The following is an 18,465-nucleotide window of genomic DNA, read 5'->3' as shown; positions in this document are numbered from 1 at the left end:
TTGAGGAACGCACACTGAAGGAACTCACACTGCAGGAACGCACACTGCAGGAACTCACACTGAAGGAACGCACACTGCAGGAACTCACACTGAAGGAACGCACACTGCAGGAACGCACACTGCAGGAACGCACACTGCAGGAACGCACACTGCAGGAACGCACACTGCAGGAACGCACACTGCAGGAACGCACACTGCAGGAACGCACACTGCAGGAACGCACACTGCAGGAACGCACACTGCAGGAACTCACACTGAAGGAACGCACACTGCAGGAACGCACACTGCAGGAACTCACTGCCCTAAAGCTGGGAATGACTGCTCACACAGCTGTCAACACCTGCAAGCTTGACCATGTTCCATCCTGGCTCTCAGGACAGAGTCAAAGGTGCTCTCCCTAGAGGGCAGCCCTCCCGTTCCTCTCTGGGGGAGCAGGGCTTAACTAGGCCTTGTTAGGGGACTGAGTGCCCAGGTACAACCACTAGAAGACGGGTCAGAGGGACCAAATGTCATCAGTTAGGGAGCAAAGTCCAAAACAGGCAAGGCTGAAATGCGGCAGGAGGGGCGGGAGCTGGTGGTGACGTGAACACTCTTTACACAACAGACAGCAAAGCCTTGGGGTAGAGAGGGAGGGAAGGAGGGCAGCCAGGTGCCCAGGACACAGTGCACAGGAGGCACCACAGACAAGCGGGAAAGGCCTTGGGAAGCATGGCAGCTGCTGCGTGAGGGTCAGCGGGGAGACGGTCAGTCCAGGCACGGCCTCACCCATGCCACCTACTTTTAACCTGGCAGTTCTCCACCGTGGGTCGTGACCCCTTTGACAAACCTGTATCTCCAGAAATCAGATTCATAAAAGTAGCAAATTTACAGTTAGACAGTAGCAATAAAAATATCTTTATGGGTGGGGTGGTCACCAGAACGTGAGGAACTGTATTAAAGGGTCGCAGCGTCAGGAAGGCTGAGAACCACTGCTCTAACCCAAACCAACCCTGGGCATTTTCAGCACCCGCTCCTCCTAGTAACTGGCATCCAATAAGGGTGGCAGCAGTGCCACCTTCCCAGCCCCAGGACTGGGGACACAGGCAGAAAAGAGCAACAAGGGAACACTCTGAAGGCTGAAGAGGACCCAGGGACCAGAGTCCTCGGGAGTGAGGGAGCCGCTGCAGCTGCAGTCTTGCTTCCCTGGGGGGTCAAGGGGGTGCCCTCTCCGCCGGTTCTGGAGGGGCTCGAGGTCTGGCGCCTTGTGCCACACTGCTGAGCTCATCCTAAAAGTTCTGAAAGTCATGCCCTGACGAAGGAGCCAGCAGAAGAGAACGGTTGGTGGACAAAGAGGCAGGGCTGGCTGCCACACTGCGCTAAGTCCTTCCTGGGGCCGTGCCCATCCTGGTGAAGAGGGTGCAGGTGAGTCGGAGCCCTGGCGCTGGAGGAGGCATCGGATGTGCCTTGTGTTCTTCAGCCTCACAGTCAAGGGGCTCAGTCTGGGGATGCTGGGCTGGACCCAGAGCTCATGAGGAGGGCTGTGTAGAGAGAGAGCTGCCTTCTGCATACCTCCCCCTCCTCCCTTTGGGGGTGGGGTCTCAGTCCACTTCTTGCTGTTGCTCAGGGCAAGAAGAGGGCACAGTCAAGGTCAGAGACCTGAAGCCGAACAATAGCCTCCTTGCTGGAACTGTGTCCCATGCTCTTCAGCTCTGAAGTCAGGGGTCTTGATTCAAGGACATGAAGTTGGGCTCACAGCTCATCAGGGGGGCTATGTGGGAGTGGGGATGCCTTCTGCACACCTTCCTCCTCCTCGGGGCTGGCATCCCCCTCCAGGCTCCTCAATTCCTTCCTCTGCTTGCTGCTGTCACCGGAGCCCTTGACCCTACCGCGCTTCTTCTTCGATTTCTTCCCTCCCAAGGAAGCTATGTCCCCCTTCTTGCCAGACCATCGCTCTGCCAGGCAACCTGAGAAAAGGTGCAGAAAGGTCTCAGGAGCAGTTTGCTGGTGAGCAGCACTGGAGGGGAGCTGCTGGGAGGACAACTACAGCGGGCGCCTCTCACCCATCTCCCCATCACTTGTCTCATTGTGGTTACCGGGCTCACTGCTCCTGCGGCCCTCACCTCACCTCACCAAGACGCCTCTTTCCCACCCTATGCTACTCACTTCCCGGAGGGAGACACCGCCCTGCGCCCCTCACCACCACCCCCCGCCCTCACTCACTGGTGTCCTTTCCCTTCAGCACGTGGTTGGCACAGAGGAACTCAGTCAGGTCTTCCTCCTGGTGGTTTCTGTACCAGTCCTCAATCACCTCTTCAAACTCTTCCACCAGTACGTCGCACTGTGAAGCAAGCACCAGAAACTGGCAAAGCGCAGACACCCAACTCTCTCCCGGGCCCCTGGCTACACCATGACCCACGGAGAGATAGGCAGGCAGGCATGACTCGCCTGAGGAAACTGAGGCAGAAGTAAAAAGGTGCCAGAAATGGTGGCGCACGCCTTTAACCCCAGTATTCTCAAGGCAGAGGCAGAGGCAGAGGCAGGTGTGTTTCTGTGAGTTTGAGCCTAGCCTGTTTTACATAGTGTGTTCCAGGTAAGCCAGGGCTACATAGTGAGAACCTATCTCCAATAGATAGATGGATGGGTAGACGGATGGATGGAAGGATGGGTGGATGGATGGGTAGACGGATGGATAGATGAATGGATGGATGGATGGATGGATGGATGGATGGATGGATGGATGGATGGATGGAAGGAAGGAAGGAAGGAAAGGTGGGTAGGTAGGAAGGATAGATAGATAAAGAAGTGGCTCTTGGTAGCCTTTCTCAGGGCAGAGCTGGCCCTACCCACCCCACTGAGTGCGGCAGGCTCCAGGTCTTACCTGCTTCTTGAGGTCAGCCACCTCAGCAGAAGTTTCGTTCCACAGTTCATAGGGGATGTCCATCACCACCTTGACACCTTTGTGGACCAGGTTGTGCAGCGTCTCAAAGGTCTCCGACATGCCCTGGAAGAGGCGACCAGATACGGACTGCAGGGCCATCTACCTCCTACCATCTTCTCTATGGTGTCTGAGAACCTGGGTCAAAGATGTCCAGGGAAAGATGGGCCTGACCTCTCTCCCTCTTTCAGGCTGACCTTCCACCACCCCCGATTACACAAACCCTGACCTGCCCTCAACCCTCACCGCTGTGTGCTCAAAGCCAGCTACTGTTGCTTTCTGGCCTGTGAACTGAGATTTCTTTCCCAGGAAATAAGGTATTCTTGACTCCACCCCTTCAATGTAGCTGGACACTATTATGCAAACAAAATGGTTTAATTCTGGAAAATAAAGACTTCAAATATTTCCCTAACACCACTGTTTATCCTACAAGCACCAAATAAATATTTTTTGGTTATTTTATGTCACAATGTTTGGTTTTCTTTTTAATTGCAGTTTGAGGCTGGGAGTGGCAACTCACACCTTTAATCCCAGGATCCCAGAAACAAAGATAAGAGGCAGATAGATCTCTGTGAGTTCAGAGCCACCCTGGTCTACACAGTAAATTCTAGGCCAGAGAGGGCTATATAGTGAGACTTTGTCTAAAAGTTAAAAAATAAAAATAAGTCCCAGCACTTGGGAGACAGAAGCAGGAGTTTGAGGCTAGCCTGGTTTACATAGTGAGCTCTAGGTCAGCCAGAGCTACACAGTGCTGTGAGATAATCTTCTGTACTCTGTGACTATATATCACTATCATTGGTTGATAGTAAAGCTAATTTGTCCTATAGCAAGGCAGAATAAGGCTAGGTGGGAAAGTCAAACTAAAAATACAGAGAGAGGGGCTGGAGAGATGGCTCAGTGGTTAAGAGCACTGCCTGCTCTTCCAAAGGTCCTGAGTTCAATTCCCAGCAACCACATGGTGGCTCACAACCATCTGTAATGAGGTCTGGTGCCCTCTTCTGGCCTGCAGACATACACACAGACAGAATATTGTATACATAATAAATAAAAAAAAATACAGAGAGAAAGAAGTGTGGAGTTGAGAGAAACAAGCCAGTCACCAGGTAAAGCCATGAGCCATGTGGCAAAATATAGATTAATAAAATGGATTAATTTAAGTTGTAAAAGCTAGTTAGTGATAAGCCTGAGCTAAAGGTCAAACACTTTGTAACTAACATAAGCTTCTGTGTGATTATCTGGGATCAGACAGTTGGGACAAAAGAAAAGTTTCCGCCTCTGTTTACAACATAACAGAGAGACTCTGCCTCACAATAAACAAACAGATAAATCAAAACTGCTGTTTGAGTTTCATAGAAACTCAATTTCATAAAAAGCATTCAGTAAAATCGCAGCCTTGGTTTGTTCTTAAATGGCTCTACACAAACTCCTGCATGCTGGATACGTATGTACATAAAGCAGAAGCTCTCAGCACTTATGACTACAAAATCAAAATATAAACCAACTCTGAAAAAGGTTGAAGATGCTGTCCTATAGTACCAAATGCTCAGCCAGCATTTAGCTGTTTTTAGTCTCTGTGCACGCTGTGGATCTGCGCGTGGAGATGGAGAGCCACCCTGGGTGCTGCTTCCCTTCAGCCCTGTTTGGGACAGGGTCACTGCGCAAGCCAAACACTAGGACCACAGGCATATCCTACTGCATCTGTCTTTACGGGGTGCTGGGGATCCAAACTCAGTTCACACTTCACTCACTGAGCCATCTCCCTTGCCTGATGCCTACACTTATTTGATGTAACCATATACCCAGGTGACATAAAATTTTTTATTGGTAAAAAGGGGTTGCAAGTGTTTTTTTTTTTTAAATTTTTGTTTGTTTTGTTTTTTGAGACAAACCCTAGTTGTCCTAGAACTTGCTTTGTAGACTAGGCTGGCCTGGAACTCGCAGAGATCTGCCTGCCTCTTCCTCTCAAGTGTTGGGATTACAGGCATTTAACACCACACCTGGCTTTATAAATTTTTTTATCAGATTCAATCATTTTATTTTGTGTGTGTTTTTCCTGTACCATGTGCATGCTTGGTGCCCACAGAAGTCATGACCCATCATAGTACAGAGGGTTGTGAATCACCACATGGGTGCTGAGACTCTGCAAGAGCAGTAAGTACTCTTAACTGGTGAGCCGTCTCCAGTGCTAGCAAGTGTTGTAGCGTAAGGAGCCCTCCCCAGTACCCAGGCCCACTCACCACGCCATGCTCTTCCTAGCTTATGTCTTTTCTTGGCAGGAAAAGCACAGCTGTGGCCTAAAGCATTCTTTATGCCATGAAAAAACTAGACTGGCTTCCCTGCTAGCTTCTGTCCCCAGAGATGATTCACTACCACTCTTCTCCCTTCCTAGAGTTAATTCACACACACACACACACACACACACACACACACACACACACACACACACACAGGGGCTGGGTATAGCTCAGTGGTAAGAGTTTTGGCCTGGCTTGTGCAAAGCACTGACTTAAAATCCTTTACCAGAAAAAACAAACAGAAACTCCGATTCATGTCCCACCCTGCTTTTCTATGTAAGCAGTAGTACATCACAGGACCTTTGCTCTGTAGTCCCCACACACCTGTCCTGGGATTAGCAGTGTGCACCCCCATACCTGTCCTGGGATTAGCACTGTGCACCCCCACACCTGTCCTGGGATTAGCAGTGTGCACCCCCCACGCCTGTCCTGGGATTAGCAGTGTGCACCCCCATACCTGTCCTGGGATTAGCAGTGTGCACCCCCATACCTGTCCTGGGATTAGCAGTGTGCACCCCCATACCTGTCCTGGGATTAGCACTGTGCACCCCCACACCTGTCCTGGGATTAGCAGTGTGCACCCCCATACCTGTCCTGGGATTAGCAGTGTGCACCCCCATACCTGTCCTGGGATTAGCAGTGTGCACCCCCACACCTGTCCTGGGATTAGCAGTGTGCACCCCCATACCTGTCCTGGGATTAGCAGTGTGCACCCCCTGCCCAGCTCTAGTTTTTGATTGCACCGTACCACATCAAATGCACAACCCAGTATAAGCCGTGCTCACGGATTAACAGAATGTTTCTAAGAGTTTGCTACCAGTATTTTGGTTTTAGTTCTTTGTCGCCTATGTAGTCAAGATCTTCCTGCCTCCTAAATTCCCGGGCAAACGGGTATGGAACGCACAGCATTCGGGCAGGAGAAAAGAATTTAAACACTTTTTATAAAAGCAATCATGGATCAACTAACTACATCCATGCCCGTTTTATTATTTTTTTTTAAATATTTATTTATTATGTGTGTATGCCTGCAGGCCAGAAGAGGGCACCAGACCCCATTACATGTGGTTGCTGGGAATTGAACTCAGGACCTTTGGAAGAGCAGGCAATGCTCTTAACCTCTGAGTCATCTCTCCAGCCCCATGCCCGTTTTAAAGACAAACCTAAGATTTCGGCTTGAAACACTTGTGGGTCTCAGAGGCTCTGCCTGATGTCCTCGGACAGAAGGGAATTTAGGAGGAAAATGTGGGTGGCGCGTACAGAAGACAGAAGACAACCTACCAGCTCCTTCTCCAGAGAAAAGCACCTGTGTACACAGACGCCCAGCAGGGGCCTGACAGGGTGGATCTGGGTGGCTCACAGGAGGAACTCACAATCACTGATTTTTTTTAATTGTTTAAGACAGGATTGGATGTAACCAATCAGACTATTTAACTGAAGCTAGCCTTGAACTCCTGACTTCTGATCCTCCTGCCTCCACCTGGGAAGGAAGAGCTGGGATTACAGTGCATTATGTCTGTCTTCTGCCATCTCCCTGGCACACTGCTGTGGGAATCCTGCTGAGTCCTAGTGTTTTTGATACCCATGTGAGCTGCCAGCACGGCGCATTTCTGCCTGTTTCTGCCATGGAGGTGGAACCCGGGGCAAGCCCAGACCATCATAAACACACTTTCTGCCAATGCAGTCAGTGCTCAGCAAGAAATACAAATGACTATCCAAGAATGCGCGAGAGGAAAGAAGGAGGGTTCCCAGGCATGCCCTGCCAATCACCCACATACGCCAGCAGACACACTGAGAGTCACGAGGGCCCGGCCCAGAGGGAAGGAGGCACAAGCACAAAGCCAACCTTGGCAAACCGGTTGCTGCCAGTCCTCTCCTTGTGCAGGCTGTAGTCCAGAAGCCTCTTGCAAATGGTCTCAGTGACTTCAATTAACCGTAAGTCCCTGCCGAGACAGCAGCAGAGAGGAGCTAAGTTCTCCCCCCAATCCCACGGAGCAGCGGTCCGTCCCTCCAGCCCTGCTGCCCAACGCCTGCACATCTCACCAACGGGAAGGCAGAGCTGGAAGGAAGATAGATCATCTGGCCTGGGGGCTCTGAAATGCTGGAACACAGACCAGAGAGACAAGGCTTTAACAGATCTAAGGGAAGGATCTGTAGGGGTGGGGGAAGCATATTTATAGACGCTGGATCAAAGCCAGGGCCTCGCACAGACCAGGCAAGAGCTCTACAACTAAGTCTCAGCCCAAACCAATCTATTAGTTTTTACTTTAAAAGTGTGTTCGTGTATACACACACATCCACCTGTGTGCAGGCACTGGCTGAGCTCAGGAGGCACTGCAAGTCCTGGTGAGCTGCCTGACACAGGAACTGGGCACTGAATCCGGGTCCTCTAGAAGAGCAGCAAGTACTCTGAGCTGCTGAGCCATCCTTCCACCTCCCACTTTTTAAAAAAAAACCTGTGGTGGGCTGGAGAGATGGTTCAGTGGTTAAGAGCTTTGCCTGCTCTTCCAGAGGTCCTGAGTTCAACTCCCAGCAACAACATGGTGGCTCACAACCATATGCAGTGAGATTTAGTGCCCTCTTCTGGCCAGCAGGGATACACACAGGCAGAATACTAAATACATAATAAATAATTTTAAAAAAAAATGGTCAGTTGGGTGGTGGTGACACACACCTTTAATCCCAGGCAGAGGCTGGCAGATCTCAGTGTGTTTGAAGCCAGCCTAGTCTACAGAGCGAATTCCAGGACAGGCTCCAAAGCTACACAGAGAAACCCTGTCTCAAAAAACCAAAACCATATCCAAAACAAAACAAAACAAAACAAAAAAACCCAACAAACAAAAAACCCCTGTGGCCCTGGGAACCAAATCTAAGAGGTCATGCATGGCAGACAAGAGTGATAATTCCACTTTTTTCCTGTAAAGCAAAATATATCTGTCCATTGTTTTTTTTGGGTTTTTTTTTTTTTTTGGTTTTTCGAGACAGGGTTTCTCTGTGGTTTTGGAGCCTGTCCTGGAACTAGCTCTGTAGACCAGGCTGGTCTCGAACTCACAGAGATCCGCCTGCCTCTGCCTCCCAAGTGCTGGGATTAAAGGCGTGCGCCACCACCGCCCGGCTGTCCATTGTTTTTTAAATAGTACTTTTAATTTGTTACTATTAGGGAAGATATCATGAACAGATCTTTCCTAGTGCTCCCTGGAAACAGCTTATTAATCACTTTTTTTGTTATGTGGTATATGTGTATACTTGTTCATGTGTGCATGTATGTGCAGGTACATGTGTATGCACACACACATGTAGAAGTCAGAGGTCAACATCAGGTATCTTCTTTGATCACTTTCCATTTTTTTTTTAAATATTTATTTATTTATTATGTATACAATATTCTGTGTGTCTGCAGCCAGAAGAGGGCATCAGATCTCATTTCAGATGGTTGTGAGCCACCATGTGGTTGCTGGGAATTGAACTCGGGACCCTTGGAAGAGCAGGCAGTGCTCTTAACCTCTGAGCCATCTCTCCAGCCCCCTCACTTTCCATTTTTTGAGACAGGGTCTCTCTGAACCTGCAGCTCACCTTCTGGGCTAGACTTAGGCATGGAACAAGCCGCAGGACCCCTCCTGGCCAGCCCTTCTGTCAGGGGCTCAGAAGTGAGTACCACTCTGCCTGGCTTTTTATGTAGGTGCTGGGAACCAAACCAAATCCTCACGCTTGCACAACAAGTGCTTTCCCAACCGCCGCCCCCCAACTCCTCCTATTAACCACTGCTTGCTTTCTGTGTTTTGGTGACAAGATCTCACTATGTAGACCTGGCTGGCCTGGAACTCGCCATGAAGACCAGGGTGGTGCTGAACTCAGAGAGCCACCTGCCTCTGCCTCCCAGATGCTGGGATTAAAGGGGTGCACCGCTGCACACAGTAAACCATTTCTTTCAAGTCATTTGTCTGCACCTCTCAGGTCATGACTTCATTGTCTTTTCTGGGATCTGGCAGCCCTGTCTATACTGAACATGGCAAAGGTTACCCATCTGGTTTAAAGTAAACCCAACATGGAACAGATGAAGCAAACAATGATCAAGAGTCTAGATATCAATATGAGCACCAATCATGGTATAATAAATCACCATGTGTTGTTTGGGCTCACTGAGATGCTAACTCTGGAAGCAGGTTTGTCTCACCAACTGTACTCACCCCGCCCCTTTCAGCACATTTTTTTTCTCCAAATGTCCTCAAGGCATTGTGTTTCGGGCATGGGTGGCAGGGGAGGAGAACACAATAAAACAGGCATGCCCAGAGCCTTATCCCGTGGCTGATTCTGGACCCTGTGCCTAGAGCACAGCTAGAAAATGAACTATTGACAGCAGAAGCTTATCACTGCTTATCCCATGACAAAAAAAATGCCTGCTGTGGAAAACGGAAGCCGGGAGTCCAGTCATGAATGGCTTGCCCATGTGAGGTGCTCAGCGGGACCCCTCTGACTGCTTCAGCTCCTCTAGTTTCTGCAGGATGTTGGTGAGAGCTTGATCTGACTTGAACTCTGTTGCTGTTGGAAGCCTCGCTTGAGGGACACTGGTCTGAAGGGACTTCTGATGGACTCTAGCTGGCTGCTTCACTGGCTTCCCCAGCTCATTCTTCTGGATGCTTAGACAGATGATTTAATGCTGTTGGTCCATCCTTCCTTCCCATTCATCCATTCATCCAACTACTATTTATTCTTTTACTTTGGCTTGCTGTGGACTTAATAATTCACTTATTCAGAACTGAAAATATGGCCAGGCACAGGCCTTTGATTCCAGCCTGCAGCATGGTCTACAGAGTGAGCTCCAGGATAGTCAGGGCTACACAGAGAAACCCTGCCTAAAGAAAAAAGAAGAAAAAAAAAAAAGTCTGGCCACATAACTAATGGTTTGTAATCAAGATAAATCTCTATACAGATTCTCAGAGGCTAACCTTAATCTAGATAATCCCTTGCAGACATGCCCAGAGGCCCATCCCCCAGGGGATTCCACAGTCTATCAAATTGGGAATTAACACTAACCATAGTGTCCAAGTAGGGCAGGAATTTAAACTTGTCTCAGGCCTGCCTCGGCCTCCCAGCAATTGGGATGTCTGGTTTGAGATACCATGCCCAGCACATATCTTTTTTGTTTGCCCAGGTTTCTATTTTGTTGCTGTGTAGCTCTGGGCAGCCTGTAACTCCCAGGGTAGACCAAGGAGGAAGCCTCAAACCTGCAATAATCTTCGGCCTCCACCCCATATCCCAAGTGCAAGGATATGGGATGCCTAGATATGCATCATTCTGATAGCAAAACGTGTCTTTCTTTCTTTTATAAGATTTATTTATTTATTTATTTATTATGTATACAACATTCTGCCTGCATATATGCAAGCCACCATATGGTTACTGGGAATTGAACTCAGGACCTCTGAAAGAGCAGCCAGTGCTCTTAACCACTGAGTCATCTCTCCAGCCCCACGTGTCTTTCTTTTAAGTTAAAAAAATTGTTTTATAATTTAGGCTCTTTCACCAGGCAGAGGTGGCACATGCCTTTAAACTGTGAGATCGAGGCCAGCCTGGTCTTACCGTGAATTCCAGGACAGCCAGGGCTACAAGAGAAACCCTGCCCCCAGCCCAATAATTAATTAATTAATTTAAAATCCTCTAATAATCCTATGCTAGTAATTTTTGTTTGTTTGTTTTGTCTTTTGAGACAGGGTTTCTCTGTGTAGCCCTGGCTGTCCTGGAACTCACCTATTCACCAGACTTGTCTGAACTCAGAGATCTGCCTGCCTCTGCCTCCTAGGCACTAGGGTTAATGACATGAACCACCACCATCCAGCAATATTTCTTATGAATTACACTGGTCATGAGGTCTTGTGACTTCAGGAACTAACCAGGGACTCGCCTGGTCATGGTCGTTTTCTAGATGAGGACTCTGAGGCACAGAAAGAGGATTTATGAAGATCATTTGGCCTTTACTGGCAGAATCAGTGGACAAACTTGAGTCTATTACTATGAGCAAAGTCTTTGTTGTAGGTTTGCCTGGATGGAAGGAAAACAGGAAGCACAACCTTCATCACTCAGCCCTCATTTCCCAACCCCCACCACACAAAACCCAAACTGAAGCAGGCTAGGCACCAAGTCCCCATTCACTTACGACTTGGTGTACTTGACTCCCGAGGCCTTTCGGTCCAGAATGCCGTAGCCTGTGTCAATCACTTCCTTGGTCTTCCCAGTTTCTTCAAAAGCTGACTTCAGCTCCACTGCAACATACTTGCACACTGGAGAAAGAAAACATGGGGAGCCCACTGAGTACACAGAACTTCTGGAGGCCAGCATCAGCCAAAGAAACCCAGGAGCCTGGGCCAAACCAATATTCGCTTTGGAGATGAGGCCCAGGCCACAAATGAAATTCACTACTGCATGCCCATTCCCAGCCTTTATCTATATACCTCAGCTCCCAACACCTTATAAGAAAGAAAGAAAGAAAGAAAGAAAGAAAGAAAGAAAGAAAGAAAGAAAGAAAGAAAGAAAGAAAGAGGGAGGGAGGGAGGGAGGGAGGGAGGGAGGGAGGGAGGGAGGGAGGGAGAGAGGAGAGAGAGAGAGAGAGAGAGAGAGAGAGAGAGAGAGAGAGAGAAAGCAAGCACAATGGCTGATATTTCTAATTGAAACTATTTGGGAAGCTGAGGAGGAGGATTGTAAATTTAAGACCAGCCTGGGTAACACAGGCAACAAGGAAAAATTTCAAAACATAGCCAGGCATGGTGGCACACACCTTTAATGTCAGTAATCAGGAAACAGGGGCAGGAGGATTTCTGTGAGTTCAAGAACAGCCTTCAAAACATAATAAATTCCAGGACAGCCAGGGCTACATGGTAAGACTTATGTCTCAAAAGGTAAACAATTAGTGGGGTTGGAGAGATGGCGCCATGGTTAAGACCACTTGCTGCTCTTGCAGAGAACCTGGGTTCTGTTCCCAGCACCCACATGGTGGCTCATAACTATCTCGTCGCATGGAACTCTTTGTTCCATGCACACTTTCCTCTGAGTTCTACAGACCCACTGTCCCCTTACAGATCCACCTTCCCCTACACACACATCATCCTCTACAGACAGACACACTGCCCCCTACAGACACACCGTCCTCTACAGACACACGGTCCTCTGAGCTCTACAGACACACCGTCCTCTGTGCTCTACAGGCACACTGTCCCCTGAGCTCTACAGACAAACCGTCCTCTACAGACACACCGTCCCCTGTGCTCTACAGACACACCGTCCCCTGTGCTCTACAGACACACCATCCCCTGAGCTCTACAGACACACCATCCCCTGAGCTCTACAGACACACCATCCCCTGAGCTCTATAGACACACCATCCCCTGAGCTCTATAGACACACCATCCCCTGAGCTCTACAGAAACACCATCCCCTGAGCTCTATAGACACACCATCCCCTGAGCTCTACAGACACACCATCCCCTGAGCTCTACAGACACACCATCCCCTGAGCTCTATAGACACACGGTCGTCTGGGCTCTACAGGCACACTGGTATCTGCCCCTGTTCACCCCTTCAGTTTCTCAACAAATAAATGTAAACAAAATTTTAAGATAAAATATTCATGCTCACGCTGACAGAACAGAATGAAAAGTTTTATTCCTCTCACATTCAACAACTGTTAATGATTTGCTCTGCAGAATCTAATATTTAATAATCTATCTCAACAGTTATACATTATGAACAATTATACATCACCACATACTTCCTGTGAGCATGAACTTCGGTACAACCATGAAACAATTGGTACTTGGGAAATTAATGGAAATCTTGATTTTATGTGTCCCCAACCGCTTCTCTCCGATGGCCGAGTACTTGGCCCCAGAGAGGCCTGTGCTTGTGTGCAGGTACTCTCTTATTCCTACCCTGCCCAAGCAACTACTGTGTGCTGAGCACTGGGGACAGGGACAGGAAAACAAGGTCCCCCCTTTCTAGGCTCACTATAAAAGAGCAGAGGGTGTTAACAATTAACCAGACAGCCACCACCCTCAGCGTCCACCACCTTCAGGGTGTGCCGCACCCCGGCCCTGGAAAGGGCTCAATGCCCTCTCGAGGCTCCTTTGACCCATTCTCCTGACACTCCATTAAGTCTGCTCCCCAGGAAAGTCCAGAACTAGTCTCCCGTGCTCCTGCCATCACCAGGCCTCTCAGGGAGCCAGCTATGATCCCTGTAAGACCCAGCTGAGACACACCGGGGTCTTTAAGAGCGGGCGTTGCTGATGGAGTTCAGTGGGATTTTCTGGATGGAATTTTGTCGGCAGGCTGTGTCACCTGCACTGTTTTATCAGCGAGAGTGGAGTTTAACACACACATGCACACACACACACACACTAAAAAAAAGGAAGATAATGACGACACTACCCCCAAAGGCTTGTTTGGTGTAATTTCATGTAACAAGCACATTAATTGATGCTTGGAGAACTTGGAACACAAAAGTCCCAATTATAAGTTGGTGATCTCAGCGTCTCTGGTGTACCAAGGTTCTCACCTCTCTGCCTCTGCATCTCCATCCTGGACCATCTGGGCTCCCTCCCCATCCTCCTCTGCACCTCCCTGCAAACTCATCGTTGTTCTGGCTCCTCTGCCCAGTTCACCCACAGCCTCAGTATGTGGTACTCCAGAAGCGGGGAAAATGAAGGTTTCAAACATCCTTTCTCTTATCCCATCAAGTACACCTGCTTTCCCAATCTTCCAAATGTCAGTTCTTCAAGACCACCCCAGGGGGGAAGAACCCTCTCAGAGCTGACCTGGGGGAGACTCATGGCACAGACCCCAGACCCTTGTGGACAGCCGCCCACTTTTTCTGGGCAGGTTCTCCTTCTTCTGTGCTGAGGCCTGTTCCACTCAGACTACCAGGCCCGAAGGCAGGCTCTGTGAGCCAGGTAACAGTCAGCAATTAATAACAGAGATGCAACAATAATAAACACAAGTAAATACAGAATTAAGAGGAGCCTAAGGGCCAATGTTTGCCAAACCACTCTGAGCCTCAAAAATCCTTTGTAATTTACTCTTCACTGATTACGGAATGAGTTCAGTCTTGATGGTTGCTAAGATCCTTGCCAACTCTATGCTTCTGAGTTTATAAGGGAAAATAAATGAGCTTGTGAATAAGAAAAAAGGAAGCAACCCCCAGGACTAGCGGGAAAGAGGCGAAAGCATCCTGGCACAGGCAAGAAAACCCCCCAAGACAGGGTTTCTCTAGCTGTCCTGGAACTCACTCTGTAGACCAGGCGGGCCTTGAACTAACAGATCTGGGGATCTGGAGATCTGCCTGTCTCTCTGCCTCCCAAGCGCTGGGATTAAAGGTGTGAGCCACCACAGCCTGGCCAGGCAAGACTCTTTAACAGGTACCCTTCCAGTGAGGTCTGAAGAGTCTCTAGAGAGTCTACTTAAAAAACAAAAATTCTGCCAAATGCCTTTAATCCCAGCAGTCAGGAGACAGAGGCAAGAGGATCTCTATGAGTTTGAGGCCAGCCTGGTCTACAAAGAGAACTCCTGGACAGCCAAGGCTACACAGAGAAACCCTACCTTGCAAAACTAAAAAAAACAAAAACAACAAAAACAACTCCTGTGTATTTACAGACTCACCTAAAAACAAACAAAAAACATACTGTGAGCCGGGCGGTGGTGGCGCACGCCTTTAATCCCAGCACTGGGGAGGCAGAGGCAGGCGGATCTCTGTGAGTTCGAGACTAGCCTGGTCTACAGAGCTAGTTCCAGGGCAGACTCCAAAGCTACAGAGAAACCCTGTCTCGAAAAACCAAACAACAACAACAAAAAAAAAAAAACAAAAAACCATACTGTGTATTTATAGTGTGCATGTGGATTACACAGAGGCAAGAGGCTTTCTAATACTGGTCTTCACCTTACTGTTTTTCAGACAAGGTTTCCCACTTGAATCTGGAGCGTGACTATCTGGCTAAACAGGCTGGCGAGCAAGTCTCCAGGGTCCGCCTGTGCATGTGTGTTATGGGCAAAGGAACATTGCTGCACCTGGCTTTTCACATTTGTCCCGGGGATCTGAACTCAGGTTCTCAGTACGTGTGTCAATCATTTTACCCACTGAACCATGTCCCCTGCCCCCATCCTCACTTCTAACTGCTCAAATGAAGGGATTATACACCTCAAACCAAGCGCTCCACTTCCCAGTGCTTAGGGAACATCTGGCCTGGGGCAGATCTGCCTTGGTGCAGGCTTTGAAAGAACATGAAGCGGATTTCCAGAATATTTGGGAGATGCGTGGAACTAGGATGAAAAAAGGAAGGGGATGATTGTAAAAGTTTGCGAGGAAACCTGAAAAACGAAGCGCAGGAGACAAGGGAGGTCTCAGACCCCGAACAGCTCTCAAAGCGCCTGCCCCCACTCCCGGCTCCAGGGTTCCCTGTCCTCCCAGTGTATAAAACCTTCCTCCTTCCTAATCTCTCCTGGGCTCTGGATCCTCTGAGCCTCCTCTCTCCACACAGATAATCATACGTATTCCAAAATCTTTTTTGTTTGTTTGTCAATAAATATTTGCAACCAAGTCCCTGTCCTCAAGAAGCAAAAACCATCCACACATTAGGTTGCAGTGAAGGCACATGGGGACTATTTCAGGTTCCTTTTCTGAATCATATGGACCTTTTCAGTTCCTCAAACTCGCCCTTTGGCTTCTCGGTCTGCAGGGCCTCTTCATTTGCCTCTGTTTCTGTGGTTTAACGCGGAATGGGTTTTCTGCACTTTCCTTTTCCTGACCAACTCTTAATTTCGCAGCAGGCTTCCTATGTGAAGCCTTCCCTCCACCCCCACCTCCAGGCTAGACAAGCAGCTACCTCGGACGTCTAGCTTATCCGAGAGTGCCAGCACCAAGCAGTGCCAAGCACGCAGCAGGGTCAGCGAGACCCCCGAGCGATACCCTGCTCCACAGGCCCCGCCCCATCCCGCCCCTCGGCCTGGGTACGCCCGCGGCCCCGCCCCCTCACCTTCGCATTTGCTGGGCAATCGTACCCAGTCGGTCTCCTCCGCCCGGGCGCGGCTCGGGCCCAGCTTCGGGGCAGGCAGGAACAGCAAGGACAGCAGCAGCAAGGGAAGCAGGAGGCAGCGGGGCGCGAGCTCAGACATGGAATCCATGGCCCAGCCGGACCCAGAGCGGAGCGGACCCGGCAGCGTTTCCTCCAGCAGCGCTCGCAGAGCAGCTTCCCCCGGCCGCTTCCGGGACTGCACACGTGCCTCCGTGTAACCACGGCAACAGCGAGCCCCGGCCCGCCCCCTCTCTCGCGACCGAGGCCCGCGGGCGACGCAGCCAGTGGGTTCGTTGGCATTTGCTTTTTAGCGAATAGGAAAAACGATCTTTTTTTCCACCTCGGCCAATCAGAGAGTGGATGGTGGCTGTGGCGACCTATAGCGAGCTCCCCGCTTTCTAACGGAGGCTTGGAGAGGCTGGAGCATCCAGAGTAGATGGACCGGGTTTGGCCTCTCTAGGCTTGTATAACAAGGAGCGGAATATATTTCATAGTTTTTTGGTTGTTTTTTTTTGGGGGGGGCGGGGTGTTGTTTGTTTTGCGAGACAGGGTTTCTCTGTTGTATAGCCCTGGCTGCCCTGGAACTTCACTCTGTAGACCAGACTGACCTCAAATTCATAGCTGCACCTGCCTCTGGCATGCGCCTCCACACCAGGCCTCATGCTTTTCTCCTTGAAGGTATAAAAAGTATTTTTTTAATCTATTTTGCGTTAGGGAACAACTAAAATCAGTTACTTCCTTCTATCATGTTGGGCCTGGACATCAAACTCTTGCCCTTAGACTCGATGGGTACCTCTTTCACCTGTTAAGGCAATTCGTCAACCCTCTTTCTTCATGGTTTTCTTTGCAAACCTTCACTAAACACCTGCTCTTAAATGTTATTATTGCAGTCACTCGCTCTAACGCATACTTAGGGACTCATAACAGCCCTGATGCATACTAACCTTGCATTTGTCCGTAAGCAAACTAGAATTAGTGACTTCTCCTACCAGAATCTATTTGTTTGATGGCAGAGTGATCCTCCTGTTATCTTCCTCCTCCAGAGGTTAACGTTCTCACCACACAATCACAAATCCTTGGAGCCCATGTAAATGCGAGCCCACTAGCAGTTCCAGTGTTGTATGGAGACAGGATCCCCAGAGCTCACTGGCGAGCCTGACTAGTCTTTATCTGTGAGCTCTAGATTTAGTTAAGAATTCAGAGCTCAACTGAGAGACCCTGTCTCATTATATATAGTAGACATTCATTAAGAAAGAGCCTTAGGGCTGGGTAGGTAGCAGGATATGCTTTTAATCCAAGCACTCAGGGCTGGAAAGATGGCTCAGAGGTTAAGAGCACTGACTGCTCTTCCAGAGGTCCTGAGTTTGATTCCCAGCAATCACATGGTGACTCACAACCATCTGTAATGCGATCTGGTGCCCTCTTCTGCTGTGCAGGCACACATGCAGGCAGAATATTGTGTACATAGTTAATAAAATTTTTTAAAATACCAGCACGCAGGAGGCAGAGGCAAGAGTATCTCTCTCTGTGAGTTTGAGGCCAGCCTGGGCTATGTAGTAAGATTCTTTTTTAAAAAACAAACAAACGTGTATTGGTGTTTTGCCTACATGTGTGTCTGTGAAGATGCCAGATCCCCTGGAACCGTAGTTACAGACAGCTGTGAACTGCCATGTGGGTGCTGGGAATTGAACCTGCAGTCCTCTGGAAGAGCAACCAGTGCTCTTAACCTCTGAGACATCTCTCCAGCACCCAAGACTCTATCTTGAAGAAGCGGAAGTGGAAAGAAAGAGAGAGAGAGAGAGAGAGAGAGAGAGAGAGAGAGAGAGAGAGAGAGAGAGAGAGAGAGAGAGAGAGAGAAAAGAAAGAAAGAAAGACTCAAGGAATGAGGAGATGGTCTCCCAGAAGCCTGTGCTGGGTACCCAACAGCCACATTAGGTGTCCCACAGCCATCTCTAACAGCTCTGCCCCTGGCATCCGTGGGCATGGGCACACACACACACACACACACACTCGCACACTCACACACTCACACACACACACACACAGTACATGTGATTGGAAATAAATCCTTCTCCACTGTGGGAACCTTATTCTCTGTCCATGCAGGGACTCTCTTTAGGAACAAGGAAAACTCAAAAAAATCAAACCTCTTTAGTACCTGGCTCCCAGCTGATGCTGAGTTAATATTTTTCAAATGAATAATGAC

At 49.2% G+C, this 18,465-nt stretch overlaps 1 protein-coding gene across 1 annotated transcript; it reads right to left on the bottom strand.

Annotated features, from left to right (window-relative positions):
- Positions 1-877: 877 nt before the first annotated feature.
- Cnpy3 (canopy FGF signaling regulator 3) lies at positions 878-16,470 on the bottom strand. The gene is made up of 6 exons (XM_057751495.1): positions 16,221-16,470; positions 11,360-11,483; positions 7,052-7,148; positions 2,858-2,980; positions 2,200-2,317; positions 878-1,943 (listed from the first exon to the last, which is right to left on the bottom strand). The coding sequence occupies exons 1-6, from the start codon at positions 16,366-16,368 to the stop codon at positions 1,729-1,731; spliced, it is 825 nt and encodes a 274-aa protein (XP_057607478.1). The 5' UTR covers positions 16,369-16,470; the 3' UTR covers positions 878-1,728.
- Between the last annotated feature and the right edge of the window lie 1,995 nt (positions 16,471-18,465).

This window comes from Chionomys nivalis, chromosome 19 (genome assembly GCF_950005125.1).
Source record: "Chionomys nivalis chromosome 19, mChiNiv1.1, whole genome shotgun sequence".
Taxonomy (NCBI): domain Eukaryota; kingdom Metazoa; phylum Chordata; class Mammalia; order Rodentia; family Cricetidae; genus Chionomys; species Chionomys nivalis.
This window is presented reverse-complemented; position numbering and strand designations above follow the sequence as displayed.